Source organism: Rattus norvegicus, chromosome 4, assembly GCF_021556685.1.
Source record: "Rattus norvegicus strain SHRSP/BbbUtx chromosome 4, alternate assembly SHRSP_T2T, whole genome shotgun sequence".
NCBI classification, from domain to species: Eukaryota; Metazoa; Chordata; class Mammalia; order Rodentia; family Muridae; genus Rattus; species Rattus norvegicus.
The window spans coordinates 171,003,281-171,024,495 of record NC_141537.1 but is presented as its reverse complement, the minus strand read 5'-3'; the positions used below and the strand labels follow the sequence as shown (position 1 = coordinate 171,024,495).

The 21,215-nt window shown below is 45.0% G+C and overlaps 1 protein-coding gene across 3 annotated transcripts in view; it reads left to right on the top strand.

The window, feature by feature from the left end:
- The window catches only part of Grin2b (glutamate ionotropic receptor NMDA type subunit 2B), a 555,949-nt gene that overhangs the window by 219,227 nt on the left and 315,507 nt on the right, over positions 1-21,215 (top strand). For all 3 annotated transcript variants that reach the window (NM_012574.2, XM_087655881.1, XM_087655882.1), the window contains 1 exon segment: positions 18,618-19,046. In NM_012574.2, the coding sequence (NP_036706.2) occupies positions 18,636-19,046 (411 nt within the window). In that variant the 5' untranslated portion in view covers positions 18,618-18,635.

Genomic DNA, 21,215 nt, shown 5'->3' with positions numbered 1-21,215 from the left:
TCTGTTAGCTTCATTCACGGTCACTGAAAGTGGAAATGTTAAAGTACGCATCAACAGTGAGTTGGTAAACACACTGTGGTATATCTGCACAGGAAAAACTACTTGGACGTAAAAAGGTTAAAGTTTTAATAGAATAATATTGAAGAATTATAGAAAGGTATATTGCCAAATGATAGACTTGAGACACAAAAAAGGCAGTCTGCTATTTTATTGCATGTATAGGACATTCTGGAATGGTAAAAATATGAGGGAAATCAGATCAGTAGTTGCCAGGAGAGAGAGAGAGAGAGAGAGAGAGAGAGAGAGAGAGAGAGAGAGAGGTAAGGGATTGACTATGAAAGCACAGAGTCCTCTTGAGGTACTTCATTGTGATGGTTGTTACATCCTGCATACTTTTATATGTATGAACCTAAAAGGGTGAATTTTAATGTATGCAAATTATACCTCAGTAAACTGGACCTTAAAAAAGACTTTGTTATTAGTTAAAATTTACATAGTGATATATGCATAAATGAATAATTTATTTGTCAGTTCCATTTAGCAATAACGAACCTCTGCATTTGCATTAGCACCTCCTTTCAATTTGTGAACTACTTTTTTCTTTTTCTGTGGAAGTCTTACAACCTCACGTAAATGGGCAACGAGCTCACTCTTCAGTGATGAGCTTCCCGCTGAGGTTCAGAGCGGGACGAGAGGTGTGTTGAGGTCACATAGAAAACCCTTTTCAAATCGAGTTTTACCTCTCTCTCTCAAGGAACAAGAAAAATATCGAGACAGTGTGGGATGTGGTACGGGAATATGGACAAGCACATGAGGTGAAAGGAGAACGCTAACTGATTAGGCATGGGGGTATGGAGGATCAACAGCTCCTTGATTAGGCCCTACGGAGCTGAGGTGGACTCTCAGTTTATTCTCTCAAGCTATGGGACAATATTTCGATATAGATGTAGGAGGGAAGACGAGAGTAGGGAAGACGATAAGAGATGGCGTCAGGACTTTTTCTTACTGTAGGGCTGCAGATGGGAAAGCCTTATACTTGCCAGGAAAGTTTTCTACCAGGGAGCGACAGCCCCAGCCCCAGGCCCAAAGTCTCATTTTAAAAGAATCAAAGCTCTGTAGAAAGCTGGGATGGAAGTGACTTTAATGGGCGTATTTTGTTTTGGAATAAGGAAAGACCTCAGAGGAAATATGGTAAAAACAGTTTATGGCATCCTACCAGGAGATAAAGAATTTGGTAGCAAAATGGAGAAAGGAACAAGGTTTGACTTACTTACATGAATTAGTCAAAGGAGCTGGCTGTGGCGCCATGGCTGGACTCCAGTACTCAAGAGGTTGGGTCAGGAGGAACTGGAGTTTAAGGGCAGCAGTACATGGTGAGACCCCCATCCCCAAAATACCTAAATAAATAAGACAAAGAGAAATGGGAAGGTCACATGAAACCTTATCAAAATGTTCCAAACATGCTAGCCTTGAAGCAAGGCAGGTAGTGTGACAGATGGGCTAAACTGTAAAACTTTCTTTATGAGTTACGAATGAGTGGAACCTGAGTCACCAGTTTGGTTGAGAGAGAAGAAGGCACTGGGGCCATGGGTGAATCCCAGGTAGAAATAACAGCTCTGGAGCTTTGGAGGGAGGGAGGGAGGGAGGGAGGGAGGGGGACAGAGAGAGACAGTCAGAGACACAGAGAGACAGAGAGACAAAAAGAGACAAGACAAAGAGACAGAGACAGAGTCAGAGAGATACACACAGGTAGATGAATAGATAATAGATAGATAATAGATGATAGTTAATAGAGAGATAGTAGATAATAGATAATGGATAGAGAGAGATAATAAATAGATAATAGGTAGATAATAGATGATAGACAGACAGACAGACAGATAGATGGATAGATAGATAGGTAGGTAGGTAGATAGATGGATGGATAGATAAACAGACAGACAGGCCCAGAGAGGGTAAGGGAATGTAATAGAGCAGAGGGAGGCCTGCTGGTGTAAGGGCAGCAGCAAATGCACAGAGGCTAAACACTGTGATGGTGAGACCCAGGTGCAGCCGATCATTCATTTCGTCGTCATTCATCACTGGGGAAAATGAGTGACCAAGAAAGGAAGCAGCTACAGTGGCTCGCACACATGGTGCGTCAGGTGCCTTCGGTCAGACAGGATGCCTGAAAGGACGGAGACATGCAAAAGAGAACCTTCAAGAAGAACTGTCTTGGCAGAGAACACAGGACGGGGAAGAGACAAGAATCGTTTTATACCCATGCACATGTGTGACCACACACACACACACACACACACACACACACACACACACACACACACACGGTGTCAAAATGAGCCAACTGAAAATCAGCCAGTCCTGGGTAGAGTTGAAGGGTTTCGGAGACACTGCAGGGCGTGTGAGCCTGGCTCAGGAGGAGCAATAGAGAGACGGACTGTGTGGAAGACGTAGACCTAGGATGGACAGAGGAAGAGAGACGTCTGAGTGTGGACGGTTTGAAGCAGGAGTGCAGGGTCGTTGTATGGAGGCTCATCTAGCCACGGAAAAATGTTCCTGTGGAGAAGAAAACTGCTTCCCTGATTGTCATTTCAACCAAACCACTGCAGTGCATGCTTTCTCATAAGCACCCCAGTTTTTTAATCATAAAAGTGGGGTTTGAACTTCTCAGCAGCAGTGAGTGGCTTCTTTGCTAGTATCAGGAGGCCAGAGGAACCACTGTTGCCTTAGTAAGCCAGCCCGGTTGACCTTCCAAGTTCCTCTTTTTTTTTTTTTTTTTGGTTCTTTTTTTCCCCAAGCTGGGGACCGAACCCAGGGCCTTGCGCTTCCTAGGTAAGCGCTCTACCACTGAGCTAAATCCCCAGCCCCCCAAGTTCCTCGTCTAATTTGCTGTGGAGGCTGAGGATAGATGGGATTTGGAGAGGGCAGATAGGATCCTTCTCTCCAATCCTTCCTTCCTCTTCTGTCAGTCACGTGTTGAATCTGGGCTCCTTACCCGATTCCCTCATTCCTTCACAGCTGTGATCATTGCTTTTCCTGCAAACCTACTGCTGGCCAGGTCACACTGTCTTCTCCCATCTTGTCAGGTCACACTGCCTGCCATCCCCCGAGCATCCCTGCGCTGCCTCCTCTCAGCCTTTCTCAGGACACCCTTGCTATAGTGTCATTGTTCAGACTAACCCCTTACCTTTGATACACCAGATCATCTGAGTTCAGTCCACAGGCTGCTTCCCGGGCCTGGGGAGATGGCTCAGTTGGTGAAGTGCTTGAGGTACAATCCTGAGGTTCCAAGTTCTATCCCCAAAGCCCAGGTACAAAGCTGGGCGTGGTGGCATGAGCTGGGAAAGCAAAGAAAGGAGGCTGCTGAAGGCTCGAAGAGCAGCCAGCATAGCCTAACTGGTGAGCACCAGGACCCGGTGAGAGACTCTGTCTTAAAATATTAAGGGGATAGTGCTTGACGATTTCACATTCGCCATCTGTGTTCCACTCATACACAGATACAGTGACACGAACTCACGTACACGAACTGCCCCCAAGGCTCATTTCTAGTAAGGTGCTACCCAAGAGCACTCTTCCCTTGCCCTTAGTCTTATACCACACGCCCCGCCCCCTTCACACTGCGCATGCTCCTTTCACTACCTCAGTGTCCTGCAAGGCCCTGCTTGCCTTGCCTGTGGTGAAGCGCCCATTCTGTGGCAGATGCCCAGCCTTCACTCCAACACGTGCTGCTGAGCTCACGAGCATGTATACGCAGTGAGAATTTACCGATTTGTTGGAATTTGGAGCGCTGTTTTGCTGTGTGAAGTTGTTAGTCAAGTTTTATGTGTTTCAACTCTGACGTGGGGAAGTTACACACCTCGATGGTACGTACACCCTGGTCGAATGGCAGAGATTTCTGCCCATGGTCTATGGCAAGGGGAGAGAGAGAGTGAGGAGTTGAGTTTAGCCTCAGAAAGGAGGCGTGGCCCGTGGCAGCCTGACCTGTCTCCTTTCATAGCTATGATGAGGGTAGACATGGTAATCGGGCTCAGTGTACGTGCTGTTCCAACAGTGACAGGGTGCTGCATTTGGGGACAGCAGCCCTTGGCTGTTTTGAAAAACTGTATGAAGTGTTAGAGTGACCAGTTTGATTATTTTATTACCACGGCATGGGCGGATTTCTATTTTTCACTTTCCTACCTTAATTTTAATTTCTTTTCTGTATATTAAGAACAATAGGGTTAACTGTCAACTGTTTCCTTGACACCTATCCTTTCTTGCGTGGCTTTATTTCTTTCTGTGCACCATCATTTGTGCCACCAGGGACCATTATGTGCAAAGGGCACCTTACCATGGACTGTAGTCTACCCAAATCAAAGAAGAAAGTGCAGGGAACTCAGGGCTTCGGCGAGCAGTGATTCTTCAGCCTGGGAAGTCCTACCCAGTGGTTCCACGTCTCTGGATGAAGATGCCCCGCCTGACTCGATTTTATTGTGCAGTTTTCCCAATAACTTCTGCATTTCCTTCTTTCCTGATTCCCAGTGTTCTACATTTCTTATCCTAAGAATGTCAGTACAAAAAGACTATTCTCTGGGAATGTTCTTCAGAAACATACCCATTCTTCACGGGGGGACCAGGTACTCCAGGGCATTGCTGCTCTGAGGCTGCTGGTACGGACATGAGGTTGGGCCACAGGCATTGTCTGGAGCTACCTTATCCTATCCTGGGGTGGGTGATCCCTGTGGCACTGAGGTTGTAATTTTTTTCAGTTTGAACCAGAGTTTTGTGGGCATGATCATGGTGGTACACGCACAGTTGGTGGTTAGAGAAGGAAACAGATGGCCCCTTCAATTGGTTTAATTGCAATAGCATTTAAGAAAAGAATCACTTGGCAATACATGGGCAATGTGCAGAGGCTGCAAGAAACAGGGCACTGTGCTGAGGCCGGTAGGAGCTTCGTACAGTGACTGCCTTTGGAGGTCCTGAAGGAGGAGGGAGGGGATGGCTCCTGGAATCTCCAGGGGCTTTTGTAGAAAGAAGTACATGGAGAAGATCCCTGAAGGGAAGCTGTGATGGTCGTGGAAGTGCTACATCCAGCCTTGACGGAGTCCACATAGAGCTGTGTAGAGTGTGGAGCAGAGCTGAAAGAGTCACTGAAAGAAAGGCATCCACAGGGCATTCAGCTCGGAAGGGACTTTGAGCATGCCGGGGACATACTCCTTCAACCTCCCTAGCTCCCCGTGAAATCTGGCATATTGGTGTAAGTCTATATAAGTCCAGCACTCTGGAGACAGGAGGTCAGAAGTTCAGGGTCCTCTTTGAACTCTTTTGAGGCCACCTCAGTCTACAGGAGACCCTATCTCAAATTTAAAACAAAATAATTTAAAATGAAAGACCGAAGGAGACTTTCAGCCAACCAGTTTCTCTATTTCACAGGAGAAAATAGAGCCATGGGCTGGTTTGTGTCAGGACTGTTCCAATTATAAAACCTCCCATCCACAGTTCTGTGCATTGTGTTCATACAGTCGTTTCTAGGGAAGGGAAAAGAAGAGATATGAGGGAAATTAGAGAGTTAAGTAACAACTGACGGTGGACGCTCTACGAAGGGGCTCAATACCACAGGATGTCAGAGGGATTTAAGCAAGTTTAGAACTTAATTATGATCGGCTGTGTGGTTAACAAATGTGTTTATTGATTGGGATAATAAAGACAGCATTTTATATTAGAGAGCATCTGATTATGCTTAGCTATGACCTGATATCCAGCCAGCTCAAATAGAATAGCTTTTATTCCCTATTGATTCTGGCCTCGCTGCTGAGCCTTCTGGGGTGCAGTCTCAGAGGTTAATCATAAAGCTAGGCTCTGCTGTGAAGACCATGCCATCTTTGGATGATGTGCTTTGTCAGCTCATGCCAGGAGTCAGTGGGTTAATGGACACACACACACACACACACACACACACACACACACACACACACTACTCATCTGTATATAGATTTACACTTGCATGTATACACATGCAAGTAACCCTAGATATATCAGTAATTACTAACAAAGAACATTGACCTTGGGGTAATCTCTGTGTGATACCAGGCTGTCAGAAACAGGAATGATGCTTACAGTGTTTCCCCTCCAGGTAAATACTTTGGGGAATGAGGGTTCAAGAGTACCGCCTTTACTTGCTTGAGTATGGTGGAGTCGGAGGGTGGTGACTCATCATTGGTGCTGTTTGTTCACGCCAGTCACGAATAGGTATTTATCGAGCACTGACTTTATGTATGTCATTTTGGTAAGTTCCGGGGATGGAGAGAGGAGACAGATGTGGCCCACATCTCATTTCATTAGGGTTGGCACAAGAGTCATTTGATTGGCAAATGAAATGGGGACTAAGTCCTCCATTACTTGTATTCCCACCTCCGTTCCTTTGAGGCTGATGACTGTGGACATGACCCCGAGACACAATGGATGGCTGTTTGGATATACTTGAAGCCATCCTATCACTTAGCATAGAAGGAGGCTGTTCAGTGGCCGGTGGAGGCGGGAGCTTGGCCGGTCACCCCTGAGATTTTGAATCTATTTTCAATACAGCTCATGTTAGATCGTTCCTTGCAGACTTTAAAGCAGCCTATTTCTGAGGTCAGTGAAGATTGCATTTGGGTTAGAACAGGGAGGGCAGGGGAGGACAGAAGCTCTTGGGCTCCTTCTCAGGTAATTTGAATCAAAAGGAACTCCTTATCTGCCTTGGAGCAGAGTAGATCCACATTCAGTGAATAAGTATCAGGTGCCCGTTATTTGCTAGACGCTTTCAAGTAAACTGTCTAATATTCACAATGACCCAAGGAGAGAAAGATAATCCCCCCTTTATAAGTAGGAAAATGAGGACCAAGTGTTTTCTATTTCTCTTGTCCCTCCGCTCCCAAGATAAGCAAGTGTCCAAGCCAAGAATCAACACCAGCTCTTTGGACCTTAGAGCAATATTTTTTTTCACTCTCTTAAAACACTATCACATATTTCTGTTTTGGTTGTATTAGTTAATTTTCTTGTGGCAAGTGCCTGGCCAAAAGCAACTCAAGGAACGAAGGGTATGGTATTGTCAGGAAGGCGAGGAACCTTACATCTGTGTTAATCGGGAAGTGGGGAGAGAGGAGTGCTCATGCTTGGCCTTCTGCCTCCTTTCCCCCTTTATATTCAGCACAGGACCCCAGCTCATGCAATGAGGCCATCTATGTTCAGGGTGGATCTTCTAGTCTCCATTCTGTCTCTTTGGAAGACCCTCATATGCATCCCCAGGGGTCTGTTTCCTAGGTAATTTCGAACTCTGTCTTGTTGACTATGAAAATGAGCCCTCACATCCATTTTCGGTTTCTGGTATTCCCTACTCATCCGCTAGCAGCATTAGATAATTGTGGAACCCACTGGGCATCCTCTCTGAGAGCTCCGAGTACGCGACAGCGATTCCCGATTTGTGTGTCATGGCTCTTTGGAGATTGGATCCCATTCTATGTTGGGTGTCCTCTGGCACTTAGAAAGTGAGTGATTAATATTTGTCAGGTAAGTCAATTTTCAGCGTCATTCTGACAAGGAGGTTATCTCACGCTTTATGGGTATAGGAGCTGAGGCGTAGAGAACCAAAGAAAGTGATCCAAGATCTTGACAAAGTTAAGAATGAAGGCTGCACTGGCTTGGAGTACACCCGGGCCTTAGAAACAGCCTTTCTCAAGGCTAGGGCTGGAAGAGAGTTTACTTGAGAGCTTTATATGAGGTAGCATCTACAGCACTCATTTAAAACCCAAGGATCAAAGTGTGTGCCCACAGGCACTGGGGAGGTGGAAGCAGGAGGGCCTCTGGAACCTGACGGCCAGACGGCCAGCCTGCCTCCCCGAACTGATAAGTCATAGATGCAGTGAGAGACTCGAACTCTGAAAGTAAGGTGGCAGGGGATGGAGGACGATACTTGTCACTGACCCCTGGTGTCCACCTGCACACGCACACATCCACCCATCTCTGTACATGCGTGTGTATACACCTACGGACATGTATATGTACAAAAGAATAAGGGTGCAACACATGCCTGTGAACCCCAAGGCTTTGCCCCATCACTATAATCCAGTGTGTGAGTTTTTCAGAAAAAGCTTTCTTGGTGGCTGTCGTGGCTTGGTTTATGCCCAGGCCAGGAGAAACAGCTTTTCTCAGTATCAGCATTTTTAGTTGAGTCCAGGTCAAGCTGTTTCTCTGCATCCCAGAACTCCATTTTCTGCAAGAAGCCTGTAGGTTGGGTGGTCCATCTCCTACCTCTGCTCTCTGTTGTCCTGGAGTTCCTTTCCAGCTCAGTCTTTCCTGCTTCTCAGCTCTGTTTCTGATCATCCCGTTCATTCTCCTTGCCCATCCCACTCCTCACACTCAGGGACAAGCCGGTAATTTTTATTATTATTATTATTAACACTTGGAAATGCTGTTTCGCTGTTAGAGCACACAATTGCCCTAATTGGATACCGAACGGTGACAATCAGACTCAGGTTTCAAAAGGTTGGGCTTTCAGTGGGACTACCCACACTGTCCTAGGAGGCATAGAAATTAATTATAATTAAGAACCATGTGCAGATGGCAGAAGAGAAACTTTGAACAATGTCGTTGCCTCCTCTTGCAGATTAGCAAAGGGAAAAAGGCAGTCAGGAGCGGCTGCTTGCATTGGGAGTGCAGTCGGTCTTCTGAGCTTGTCTTGAAGCACATGTGTAAAGTGATCTATAATCCTTCATTAGGTGTCTGCACATCTCTCCTTCAAGAACTTGGGTACCGGCAGAATTGATAGCTGCTTGCCCATAAAGTGGGGACAGGCTCAGATAGAGAGGCCCGGGTTCACTAGGATTTCACAGAGCACCTCAAGCAGACCCAGGAGCTGATGGAGTAAGAGCAAGCAGGCTATTGCTTGGCAGAGTTGGCAGAAATAGCTCTGCAGACTCAGAACCATGTCTGCCCTCGGCAGGAATGGGGCAGATTTTTGTGGGGCATCTGAGGAGCTGGTGGTCGTACGACAGCGTGCTCTCCTGAATTACGGCGTCTGGATGGTTTTCCTTCTAGGCATCTATTGCTTGATCTTTCCTCTCCATCACTCACTTCCTCAGAAGCAACTTGACTCAGGATCTGTTCTCACTTGTTTTCTAGCCCCATCGTTTGGATCTGTGATATCGGTGACAGCCGACACCCATTTCCCACAGGAGTACACTTACTCCTGCTCGTGACCTCGTAGGCCACACGGGTTTGGCACGTTTGTAAGGCAACCCAGTCGATCTGGTGTCCTTCACTTTCAGAGGGATGCAATTCTGGGAGCTGCTTACACTCTCCAGCTTCCCTGCCTGAGGACAAAGCAGGGGGTCCGGGAGCCCCACATCCCCAAAGAGGAATAGATGGTTATATAGTGAAAAGGAGAGCATGGATGTCAACACAAAACACAAGTTGGTTCCTTTTATGTCTCATTTGTATATATTTAGCTGATTTTTAGTGGATATAAGACCCCAAGTACCTAACACTTTCACATTATTATCATAATGATGATGGTGATAATGATGGTGATGATGGTGATGGTGATGATGATGATGATGGTGATGATGGTGATGATGATGGTGATGATGATGATGGTGATGATGATGATGATGGTGATGATGGTGATGATGGTGATGATGGTGATGATGGTGATGATGGTGATGATGGTGATGATGGTGATAATGATGGTGATGATGATGATGGTGATGATGATGATGATGGTGATGATGGTGATGATGATGGTGATGATGGTGATGATGGTGATGACAGTGATGATGGTGATGATGACGATGGTGATAATGGTGATGATGGTGATGATGGTGATAATGGTGAGGAGGATGTGATGGTGATGATGACGATGGTGATGATGGTGATGATGATGGGTGAGTATGGTTATGCATATATGATGGTCAGAGGACAGCCTTTTTCATCTTGGGCTCTCTCCTTCAACTAGGAGTTCTGGGGATCGAACTCAGGTCATCAGGGTTGTGTGGGAAGCCCCTCTACCCACTTAACACATTCTGCTGGCCCCCCCTAAACACGTTTTAGAAATTGAGAGTGGATTTGCAAACATGGAAACTGTGTAGATGCCGTTGCATTTCACCTGCTGCAAATAGATGTTGGTCTTGTTCTTCATAATGGCATCTGACAGTGCAGGCTCGCCATCTGTGCTGCCCACACTGCCTGCTTCAGATGGCCAGTGAACGCATCTGTTGCCCAAACGGAGCGCTCTGACTCAAAAACACGAGCTCAACAGTCTCTCTCTCTCTCTCTCTCTCTCTCTCTCTCTCTCTCTCTCTCTCTCTCTCTCACACACACACACACACACACACACACACACACACACACACACACACAGAGTCAGTAGCCACTGTCATTTAAAGGTTCAGTTTTGTTTGGCCAGTCTATCCTTTCCCCTCTGTTTCATATATTTTTTTTTCAGCCAGGCTTCAAACTCACTAAGTAATGGAGGATAGCCTTGAACTCCTGACCCTCCTGCTGCATCTCCCCCATGTAGGGATTATGGGTGTATATCACCATGCCTGGTTTTACACTGCAGGGTGTCCAACCTAGACCTTCATGTACACTAGACAAGCACTCTGCCAAATGAACCACATCTTCAGCCCCTCTGGCCTAGATAGTTAAGGTTTAAAATCCCAACTTAAGGGGCTGAGAGGGAGGCTCAGTGGTTACATTCACTTGTTGCTCTTACAGAGGAGAGATTAGGTTCCTATCACCCCACATGTCGATACACAACTGCCTACTACCCCAGTTCCAGGGGCCCTCTTCTTTCTTCTGTAGGTGCTACACACATGACGCATAGACACACATGCAAGCAAATGCAAATGTAACAAAAGATGTTTTTTTTTTTAAAAAGGCCTAACTTAAAACCCGAAACTAAGTTGGAACTGCCCATTGCGAAGTGTGCTGATGAACAAGCTCTTTCGGTTCTACTTTACAGACTCGAGGTAAAGACACGTTGGGTTCATGACTCACTGGCGTTCTAGTTCAGACGAAGATGCCTCTGTCACTTCCTGCAATGGGACTTCACATTTTTCTCGATGGAGTTAGGACGTTTCCTTATTAATTCTTAAGTAATTCACAGTTGTCTTTGCTGTTATGAATATTATGTTTTCTAGTTGGTTAGAAGAAGAGTATTGATTTTTCTGCCTAATAGGGCCATTTATCTATAGGCCTGGCTGAGCTCACATTAATTCAACCAGTTCTCATGCTATCAGATTCTCTATGTAGATAAGTGTATTCTTAATAAGACGCCATTTTTCTTCTTTGCTCTCCTATCTTTGAAACTTAGCCTTGTGGTGCTGATGTGGGCACTGAGACCTAGACTGACCAGAGTCCCAGCGCCTCCCGGATATTCCTTTGAAATACTCCCCTTGGGTATCAGGATAGCTTTGGTCTTACTAGGTGCTCCAGGGCTACCTTGCACTTGTAATTCTCTTGCTTCTGGCTTCCAAGTAGCTAGAATTATATAAGTTTGCACCGCCAAACTCCGCTAAAGTTTTCTTTTTCTTGATTTATTTTGTTAGTGTTTCCAGTAACTATGAAAAAAATTAAACTTGAATCTTCTCAGTGACAAAAAAAAAAAGTGATCAGAGATTTTTGGAATGTAGCTAAGAGGAGGAATCTTGGGCTCTACTCTCTACCATCGAAGAACTTTCTTTGTTTGAACGTTTCGTCTTTCTTTGCCGTGACTGGGTATTTCGATCCACGCACACTTTCTTCACTGTGTGGAGATTCTCCTGTGTTTGTCCTCTTTGGCCCTTTACTATAGGAATTGCTTTGAGAAGCACATCACGGTCAGGCCATCCCTGCTTTTGGCTATCAGTCGCATTTGACCACGACAGTTACAGCCATCATTAGAAGCATCCCCGTGTTTTGGCTAGCTAATAGATTGTCTTTATATTCATAGGTGGTAGAGTCCTGTCCTCATCCTGTTTGGTCTGACTCTTTTACTTCCATTTACTTTGGCAGGGGCAGAGCGGGGTGGGGGTTGCAGGGCACAAACCGAACACGTTGGGATGTAGCAAGGTATGATTTTGGTTATGTTCTGGATGAGGGTTATTTGTTGTTTTATTTAAAAAAAATTCAACATTCTTTTGAGCTTCTTTTCTAATGTGATATTGCTATTATAAATATTATGCATTGATGTTAAGAACAGCTAATTTTCAGAGTATTTTCTCTCATTATTTTGTAATTCCTGCTTTATGTGTCACAATTATGTTTTGTGATGTTTCCTTCACATTTTCCGTTTCTTCCTGCCTGTTACTCACCTTACAACTTTGTCACTTAGTTGCTACTTAAAAGGTCCTTTGGGGGCTGGTTATGTCTGTCCTCTGTACTGTATCTCACTGGCTTCCTCATTCTTCCATTCTTGTTATCATTGCTTTTATTTAATTTTTATTAATTTACACAATTTCCCCCTCCTCCATCTCCCCCACCCACCCGTCTGACTCCATGCATTTTTCCTCTCTCTCTTTAGAAAACAGGCAAATTTAAGAAGCAAACAAATTGGAATTAAAAAAAAATAAATGAAAAAGCACAAGGAACACACACAATCAGAAATGGTAATAGATAAGCAAGCTGAGACCAAAAAAATTCTATGAAACAAAACTATTTTATTTATTTTTTGAGAATTTCATAGATTGTATTTTGATGAATTTTTTGCTCTCCAACAGGTCTTCTGAGATTCTCTTCTACCTTCCTATCTACCCAACTTCACGTTTTTTTCTCTCTCTTAAATAAAAAGCATACCAAGTAAAATATGGAGCCCGATCTGTGTGGCCTCCCGACTCCTGAGCATGAGGCCCTCACTGGAGTGTGTCTCCGTCACCTAGTGTCACCCATTCCATTGCAGATAACCGAGTTCCGTCTCCCAGAAGCTTTAACCATGCGTATCTTCTTGGCAAGGAGCGTGATGTCGTGGCCGCTTCTGCTCACTGCTGGATTTCTGTCAGCTCTGATCGAGTTGTGAGCGATACGTGTATTCATACGTACATCTGTCCTGCTGTATCTTGAGCACGTTGTTTCCTTGACGTCACCACTGCCTCTGGTTCTTACAACCATTCTTCTCAGGGTTGAGCGAAAAATTAGTTACGAGCATTATAAACATTAGCCTTAATAAGATTTTATTTTCTTAGAAACGTTATTTTAAGTGTCGTTTTCTTTCCCAAATGCCCTGGAAATTTTGAGACATGGTCTTTTCACTGTTATCCTGTTAAAATGATTTGTACTTTGGCCTTCCTTTATTTCTTCTTTAAAAGGAAATCTCTTTAGAAGTTTAAAATATATGATTTAAGAACAAAGTGTTTCAAAGCCAGGTGTGGATAGATCTCTGTGAGTTTGAGGCCAGCCTGGTCTACATAATGGTCTATAGCATACATCCAGGGCTGTGTAGAGAGATCCTATCCTTAAATAAATCAAAGCAAAATGTAATTTTATTTCTCATTGAAACACATTTTTTTGAAAACAGTGTTACCTCTTTCATTTTGACTCTATAGAATTTACTGGTACTTTATAGATTTATGTTTAATATGCATTCTCTTATGTGCATTCATAGATATCTGAATTGATCCAAGCTTTTTGCTCATACTTTTTATAAAGGTCTTTCATGTACTACTTACGAGATGTTTTGTCTGTTGAATTTATGCTTTTTTTCCTCTTAGACATTTTAACTGCCCTTTCTACATGCTGAACTTGTATTTTTAGATTTATATGTACTCAGCACTGTTGGTTGTATCGTTTCGGTGCCAGTGTGACATTTATCATTATCTTTTGATGTTCCGACTGTTAGATTTTGTCTTGGAGTCATAATGTTGAGATGCTCACCCTGGCCTTCCGGACAGGCATGTTCATGTCCTTCACTGTGAAGGCCTCCTTTCTTTCCCTGCCTTCTCCTGTGGGAGGTGGCAATGCCTATAGACTGTACCTTTACAGCTTGGGTTGTTCCAGGTCTGAAGCCTGGCGCTGGCACTGTTCTATCAGACACAGTTGCCCTGCGTAGCCCAGATAGGTCAATCCTGCAATCTCCCTGCCCCAATTTCCTAAGTGCTGGGATGACGCACATGTGCAAGGACGTTTGTCTAGTCCCAAACTTTTAATCTGTGGTTGACCACTGTCTGTCACATTCCTATCATGGCCTCTTTCAATGGAGTGACTCCAGACAGCACCCCGATTGGATGGTGCTTGGCAACTTTTAATTAAAGTTTCCTACACAGTCATACTCCCTGTTGGAGTTATCCTGGGACTCTGCTTTCTTTAAGGAAAGATTCGGTCCATCTCCTGCACCAGATGGATATACAGACAGTTAGGAGAAAGTACAGGCCATTTCTTGTCATAATTACTATGCACCTTAAAGAATGAAACCTTCTGCGTGGGTCACTCAGCCCAAATGCCAAGGAAGCAGAGGGCTGAGAGAGTGCTGGTTAGTCTCATCCTCCCTGCTGATTCTCTTGCAACCCCCTTTACCTACAAACATGAAAGGATGAATGAGGGCATCGAACTTCATGACAGTCACTCAGTATTGGCCCCTACTCTGGATGGCTCCTGAGTTCAGCTCCATGACCAGGATTCTGTCAGTGGAGGCAATTGTTACTCTGAGGACATGATATGTGACATCTTTTCCACATCAGATCAGACGAGAACTAATGTCCTTTGCCCCGTGTGCCGTTCCTCTTAACATTCCCCTCAGTCTCTGTCTGACCACCACCTCCCGCACGCTCACTTTGTGCTGTCAAAAATAGCTGGGAACCTTGAACAGCTTCTAAGGGCTCATCAGTCATATCCTTTGCATCTGCAGAGTACTTTATATTCTTCAAAGCACTTCCATACACGCTTTATCATTGGATCTTCATAAACCCTTCCAGATATGTAGGTTGGGCCTCTTACCCTGGTTTTACCAATGACGTACCAGACAACACTATTTAGGTGACTACCACACCCTAATGATCCTCATTAACATGAGATCGCTCTAAAGTCAGGTTCGTAATTTCATTCACTCATCCATTTGTTCATCCTCTCTTCTAGACACCTGTACTGAGAGGTACTCGCAGAGTGGGAGAAGAAAGGCTCTTAGAATCAGACAAACTTGGCTATAAAGCCCAACTTGCTACCTGATCCTGGTCATACATTTAACCTGTCATACCTCTTTTCTCTCTTTTAACTCAGGGAGAATGATGACTTACCATGTTTTTATAGGAATCAAATCATGCATGAAAAATTTCCGTCAATTATAGTATCTGAAACCCAAAATGTTAAATATCACAGTCTTACGTAATAGTCTAATGGAACGGTAAAATCGGCTCTAGTTTATTGAATAGTTCCTGCTTATTGTATATGAGGCAGCGCTATAGCCTAAGAATGTAAATAGAAGTGAGATGAAAATATTTTTTATGTCTGTATCTTCTCTTAGATGATGATTCTGAAAGGTAGAGCTCGTGCTCATGAATCTTCAGCATGAAAACTAATGATCAAAACTAATGTCCAGGGTTGGGACATAGCACAGTTATAGGTCACTTGCTTAACATGTGCAAGGTCTTGGGTTCAATTCCTACCACTGGAGGAGAAAAGGAAATGGCAGGGGGTGGGGAGTGGGTGGGAGACACTGTCTGCAAGGTAGGCAGTGCATGGCTGCTCACATAAAAAGCCCGCTGTTGGGTGAGATGGGTAGATGCCTCGTTGTGTAAGTGGACTAAACCAGTCACAAACATCAGGTAGTCCTCAGGGGCTTTGGTGAGAAGCCACGGCAGCACTTAACAGTTCTGGGGAGGACAGAGGAAAGTGGAGAGGAGGAGGCCAACAGGAAAGAGTGGCACATGCAGTCTAGTCTCGGATGTCTGAAGAAAGGAGCGGCAATATTTATCTCGAACCACACACTTTCTCTCAACTGCCCCCCATCCCCTGCACACTCTGAAACTGAAGCTTTGTGCCTGCTCAGCTCATGGCCTCTCTGTCACTGCTATCTCCCATAATGTATTATTTCGTAAAGAGCTTTGCTCTATCCCAGTATAAAAGAGATGCTCGGTAAGAAAACAGATCCTATTTGTTGACTGTCACCACTGGCCATCGCATCAAAGAGTGTAATATACTGTGTGGGAGAAAATGGAGGAACGCAAGAAAAGCAAATAAAGAGAACAAATAAGGGCTCGAAACAGGAGAGCATCGGGTGCATTGAAGTTAATAAACTGTCGTGGTAGCGTGGGCCACTTTTACATGTGAACGGATCTAACTTAGGGACTTGTCACTGCAGGATTAGATTCCCAGGGGAATGAAACGGGCACATAGACTTTGCCAAATCCGAAATCTCTGGGTTCTTGTTGAAAATCAGCCCTTGGAAGTGAGCAGACTGTTTACTATATACACATGCTCCACAGCTCTCTGTGATACTAAACCCCACTGTCTCCCACTGAATGCCTAGGACTACTGGAGCCTCTGTATCTTGCTGACTTTCTTTAAACCCTGGAAGGACATGCTCAGTCCCGAGTCATCCTGGCAGACCATCCATAGTTCATCAGCATAAAAGTCTGGAGTCATTCCTCATGTCTGTGGAAACAGAGAGACCAGAAAGCCGTCAGGTGTGAGCTTTGCCGGGTGTGAACTGCGAAGACATCCGTCGTATTATTTCTTTCAGGAGAAGCGAGGCAATCAATACAGGTCTCCTCTTGGCAGCGCTCAAGATGACTGACTGTAGCAGCAAGAGCTCCAAAAGGTTTTCTGCCAAGAACTGGATTGGATTTTGTGCTTCCTCAGCCACAAAATGTCCTAGCGTCTCACTCACGAATCACTAATGCCCTTTGTGGTCAGCCTGCTCAGCTTGAATACTTCCTGATCCTTCTTGTTCAATACCTTCATTATCGTTCTTTTTCTTCCTGTTAGCCAAATTCTCAAATTTTTAGGTTCCTAATAATTCCTTTAATAATTCCTTTTCACCCCTTTGGTTGAAGAAGCAGGAGAGATTGAATTGCGTTTTCATGTTTGAGAGTCTCTTCTAGTTCTGGGTACGGTTTATAGGCTGTTTTCTCGGAGAATAGCGCTATGCTAAATCTATTTGCATTCTGGTAGTATATAACACCATCGACCTCCGAGGATTGCATAACTGTTTGGAGATTCACTTTCTCCATTTGAGAAGCGGGAATAAAAGGTAATTTGTAGAATTGTCATGGGAAGCAAAGAGGGTGCGCGTGAGGAAAATATCTTCTAGTGCACAGTGTATTATATTGTCCAATAAACGACCATTTAAAGCAAAGCAACACAGGCAGGACCCATTTTTATACGATAAGAGGTGCTTAGGGTGAACGATGAGAAACATAAGAGAAATGACCAGAGCTCTCACTCTACAGAATTCTGCCTCTTTAATCTGCTGCGTGGCGTGTGCTTCGGGGCCTGCGTGGAGATAAAGGGGGGATGAGTTCTCAATAGGAAGAAGGTAGTGAGTTATACACAAATATAGACCATCATTTCAGGAAGTTATGTCTACAGGCTTTCGTTGGAAATAAAATAGAGCTATCTTCAAGGGTGACACTCCACGACTCCAGCTATGAGTAGCGTTTGCTTGCTCCTGTCCTTTGACACATTAGCAGGTCAGGATAATGCTGTCTGTCATAGTACAGCCATCGACGAGCCAGTGTGGGGTGTACAGTGCTGTGGGACACACTTTAGAATGTGGAAATCAGATTCGAGATCTGGCTCGGCGTTTAGGAGCACTTATTTGGTTTCCAGCACCCACCCGGGCAGCTTAACAGTCACATGTAACTCTAGTTGCATGGGATTTGATGACTTCTTTGGCCTCTCAGAGTACCTGCACAAATGTGGTATATACTCACAAAGAGACACGCACACACACAGCGGAATCTGCTTTTTAAGTCGGCTTCACTTAATTCATTAAGTCTTGGGTGGGTCCCTTCACTTCACTGAACCTTTGTGTCAGCACATATAAAATGAGATGCTAATATTCCTTTTAATTTTTTTTTCCTGCCGGGAGATTGTAAAGATCAATTAAAATTAAGTGCCCATGCGTTGCTTCTCTGATTTAGTGTTAAGAGACAGATTCTAAAGGAGAAACACTGGAGTAGTTTCTTGGCCATCTCTCTCTGGGAGGCCCAGGCAACCGGGGCCTCCATGCTTGGAGCTTGCCAGATTCATCTTATCCAGACCGTGTTTTGTAGCCAGCCTCTGCTGAGCCCCCTTTTGCAGCTCACTTTGCCCAATCTTTGCCAAGGGCGGCTCAAGGAGGGTTATAACTAGAGTGCCAGGGGTCAGGCAACAGCAAGCCCCCTCCTGCTGTCTCCAGTGGGTGAGCTTGGCTGGCACACATTTCCCAGCACATCCTCGCCTGGTTTCTCTCTGTCTGTTGGTTGCACGTTTGTCTTGGTCAAAGATTTATTAGGCTCTTGAAATTTTCTTTTCCTCTCATCATGCCCCTTGAGCGTCAGAATTAAGAGACTGGTATAGCGGAGAGAAACCGAGCTTCATGACCAGCCGGATGGAGATGAGGTTCTTGACTCCCTGGCATTCAGACACTCCAAGGATGTGTTCCACAACGTGGGCCACGTTTTAAATGATTTTCTCCCTTCTCTTTTCAGAGAGCCGACTAGCTGAAGATGAAGCCCAGCGCAGAGTGCTGTTCCCCCAAGTTCTGGTTGGTGTTGGCCGTCTTGGCCGTATCAGGCAGCAAAGCTCGTTCCCAAAAGAGCCCCCCCAGCATCGGCATCGCTGTCATCCTCGTGGGCACTTCAGACGAAGTGGCCATAAAAGACGCCCACGAGAAAGATGACTTCCATCATCTCTCAGTAGTTCCCCGGGTGGAGCTGGTAGCCATGAACGAAACTGACCCAAAGAGCATCATCACCCGTATCTGCGATCTTATGTCTGACCGGAAGATCCAGGGGGTGGTGTTCGCGGATGACACCGACCAAGAAGCCATCGCTCAGATCCTCGACTTCATTTCTGCTCAGACTCTCACCCCCATCCTGGGCATCCATGGGGGCTCATCTATGATAATGGCGGATAAGGTAAAAGCAGGCTATTGCGAGGAGCGAATGATGCATTGGTTTTTAAGGCAAAACTAAAATCTAGTTAAAGATAGAAATGCACCAAAGCACGTCAATGAGTGAGCGAATAGATGGCAGCTAGTCAGATAGTTAGGAGATGAAAGTGAGAAAATGATAGTGGTGTAGAAGGGTCTACAGTAATGGTCCTCAACCTGTGGGTCGCGACCCCTTGGGGCATTGAACGACCCTTTCACAGAGGTGGCCTAAGAACATTGGAGAACACAGATGCTTACATTATGGTTTATAACCGCTGCAAAATTATTGCTATGAAGTAGTAATGAAAATAATTTTATGGTTGGGTGAGGGGTCATCACAACATGAGGAACTGTACTAGATGGTCTCAGCATTAGGAAGTTTGGAAACCAATGGCCTAAGGTTTAGGATGGGTTTGTGTGTCTGCCTGTGACTAAGCCATACTAAACTTGGAGTCTTGGTAGGTGGCCTTTTTCCAAATGGGTATGTGAGGGACATGAGTAGATCCTTCAACACTGTGAAGTATCCTCTGTTCTATCATGATAGACATGTTCTCTTCCACAACAGCCACATGAATTCAAATAGAATTCAAATGCACCAAGAGAGGCAGTCATGGTCCGCAAAGACCTAAATGTTTACAGGAAGAGAAAGGCATCTACTAACATCTCAGGCTTTGCGCATTCAAACAGACATTCTCCCCTACAAGCACAATAGCTGCGTGTTTCCCCCATTATTAAATGTGAAGACTTTAACTGTGGTTTCACACTGGAATCACCTGGAGGTGACTCTGAATGGTGTGATGGCTTGTTCCATCACGGCCTGAGATTCTGAGGTCTGAAAACCACCCCGAGTGATTCCAGAGTGCAGTTAAAGCTGAGAACATTGCTTTGACGCTTCAGAAAGGAAATGGCTAAATTCACATCAGCGTCAATGACTAATGACAGATTCTCTCTTGACATTACCACTGAGTCTAAAATCACAGAAAAATGTTCCACTTGGATTTCTACACCACTGCTAGTTATTCAGATGTGTCTCCTCACTGATCGGTGCCCTTGCTAAGCTCCCACAGCTGGTGCACCTGTCCTTTTCAGCCATTTCGGTCTTGGAGTGAGTCACCTCCCTGCAATTTGAGCATCATTAGCCATTTTTAGAATCCTCTCCACCTTAGTACCACCATCTACGTTTGTTGTTACCAGTTTCAGAACTGCCTTTAGGTTTCTATCTAAAGGGCATGCTCTGTGGCCAACGATGTTTACAAACACCCCAAGCCTTGCCTCACCACCACAGGCATGTTGCTTGACCAGATGAGAACTACCAGCACAAATCTAGCAGAGAATAACCCCCTTATGACCAGTGTCGCCGTCTGTTGGTGCCAGGAGAGATGGCTGCTCCTTCTTCCTCCCATAGTTGAGTCTAGGGAAGGCTGGACTGAGAGAAGACAGTGGAGAAGCTTCAGTATCACGTGTGAGGGCAATATCATGTGGACACCTAATCAGAAAACAGATACCGGCAGGACTCGCTCATGCCAGGAAGTAGGGCGAACTCAAATACAAAGGAAAAGGAACAAACTGTGGCAAAACCCACCAAGTGTCTGCTTTGGGTAGACATCGTTCTTAAAGGTTGTGGTCCTTGTTAAATTATGTTCTATTTTATGCATGGTATTCTAAGGGCGCAATATTGCATTGGAAGAATGATGGCATGATTAAGAGCCAAATTTTGAGATCATAAATAAGTGTGCGCTTCTTTCCAGAGTACAACAGATAAAAATAATTTCATTGCTGCTGCTCATTTGAGTTATTGCAAACCTGTGTTATTTCCCTTGAGCAGGGAGCCTGAGCATAAGCTGATTGGCTGCATCCCCCTGGTACCTCTTGCAAACTCTCAACATGAATATAAAATTGTGAGCTGAGGTGCAGTCTGGGTGGAGCCTGGGTTTTCGTGCTCCCTGGTGCATGCTGGGAGCTGTGAGAGTGTGCTAGGCAGTTAGCATGTCCATACATTGTTTTATTTAATGCCACCGAGCTCAGTGGCAATGCATCTCTTTTAGATGGGAAACCAAGGTTCAAAGAGATTAAAGATCGAAAGTGATGCTGTAGGAACAAGAAGCCGTACTTTAAGTGTATGACCTGTTGCCCCTAAGGAAAGAATGAGGCTGGT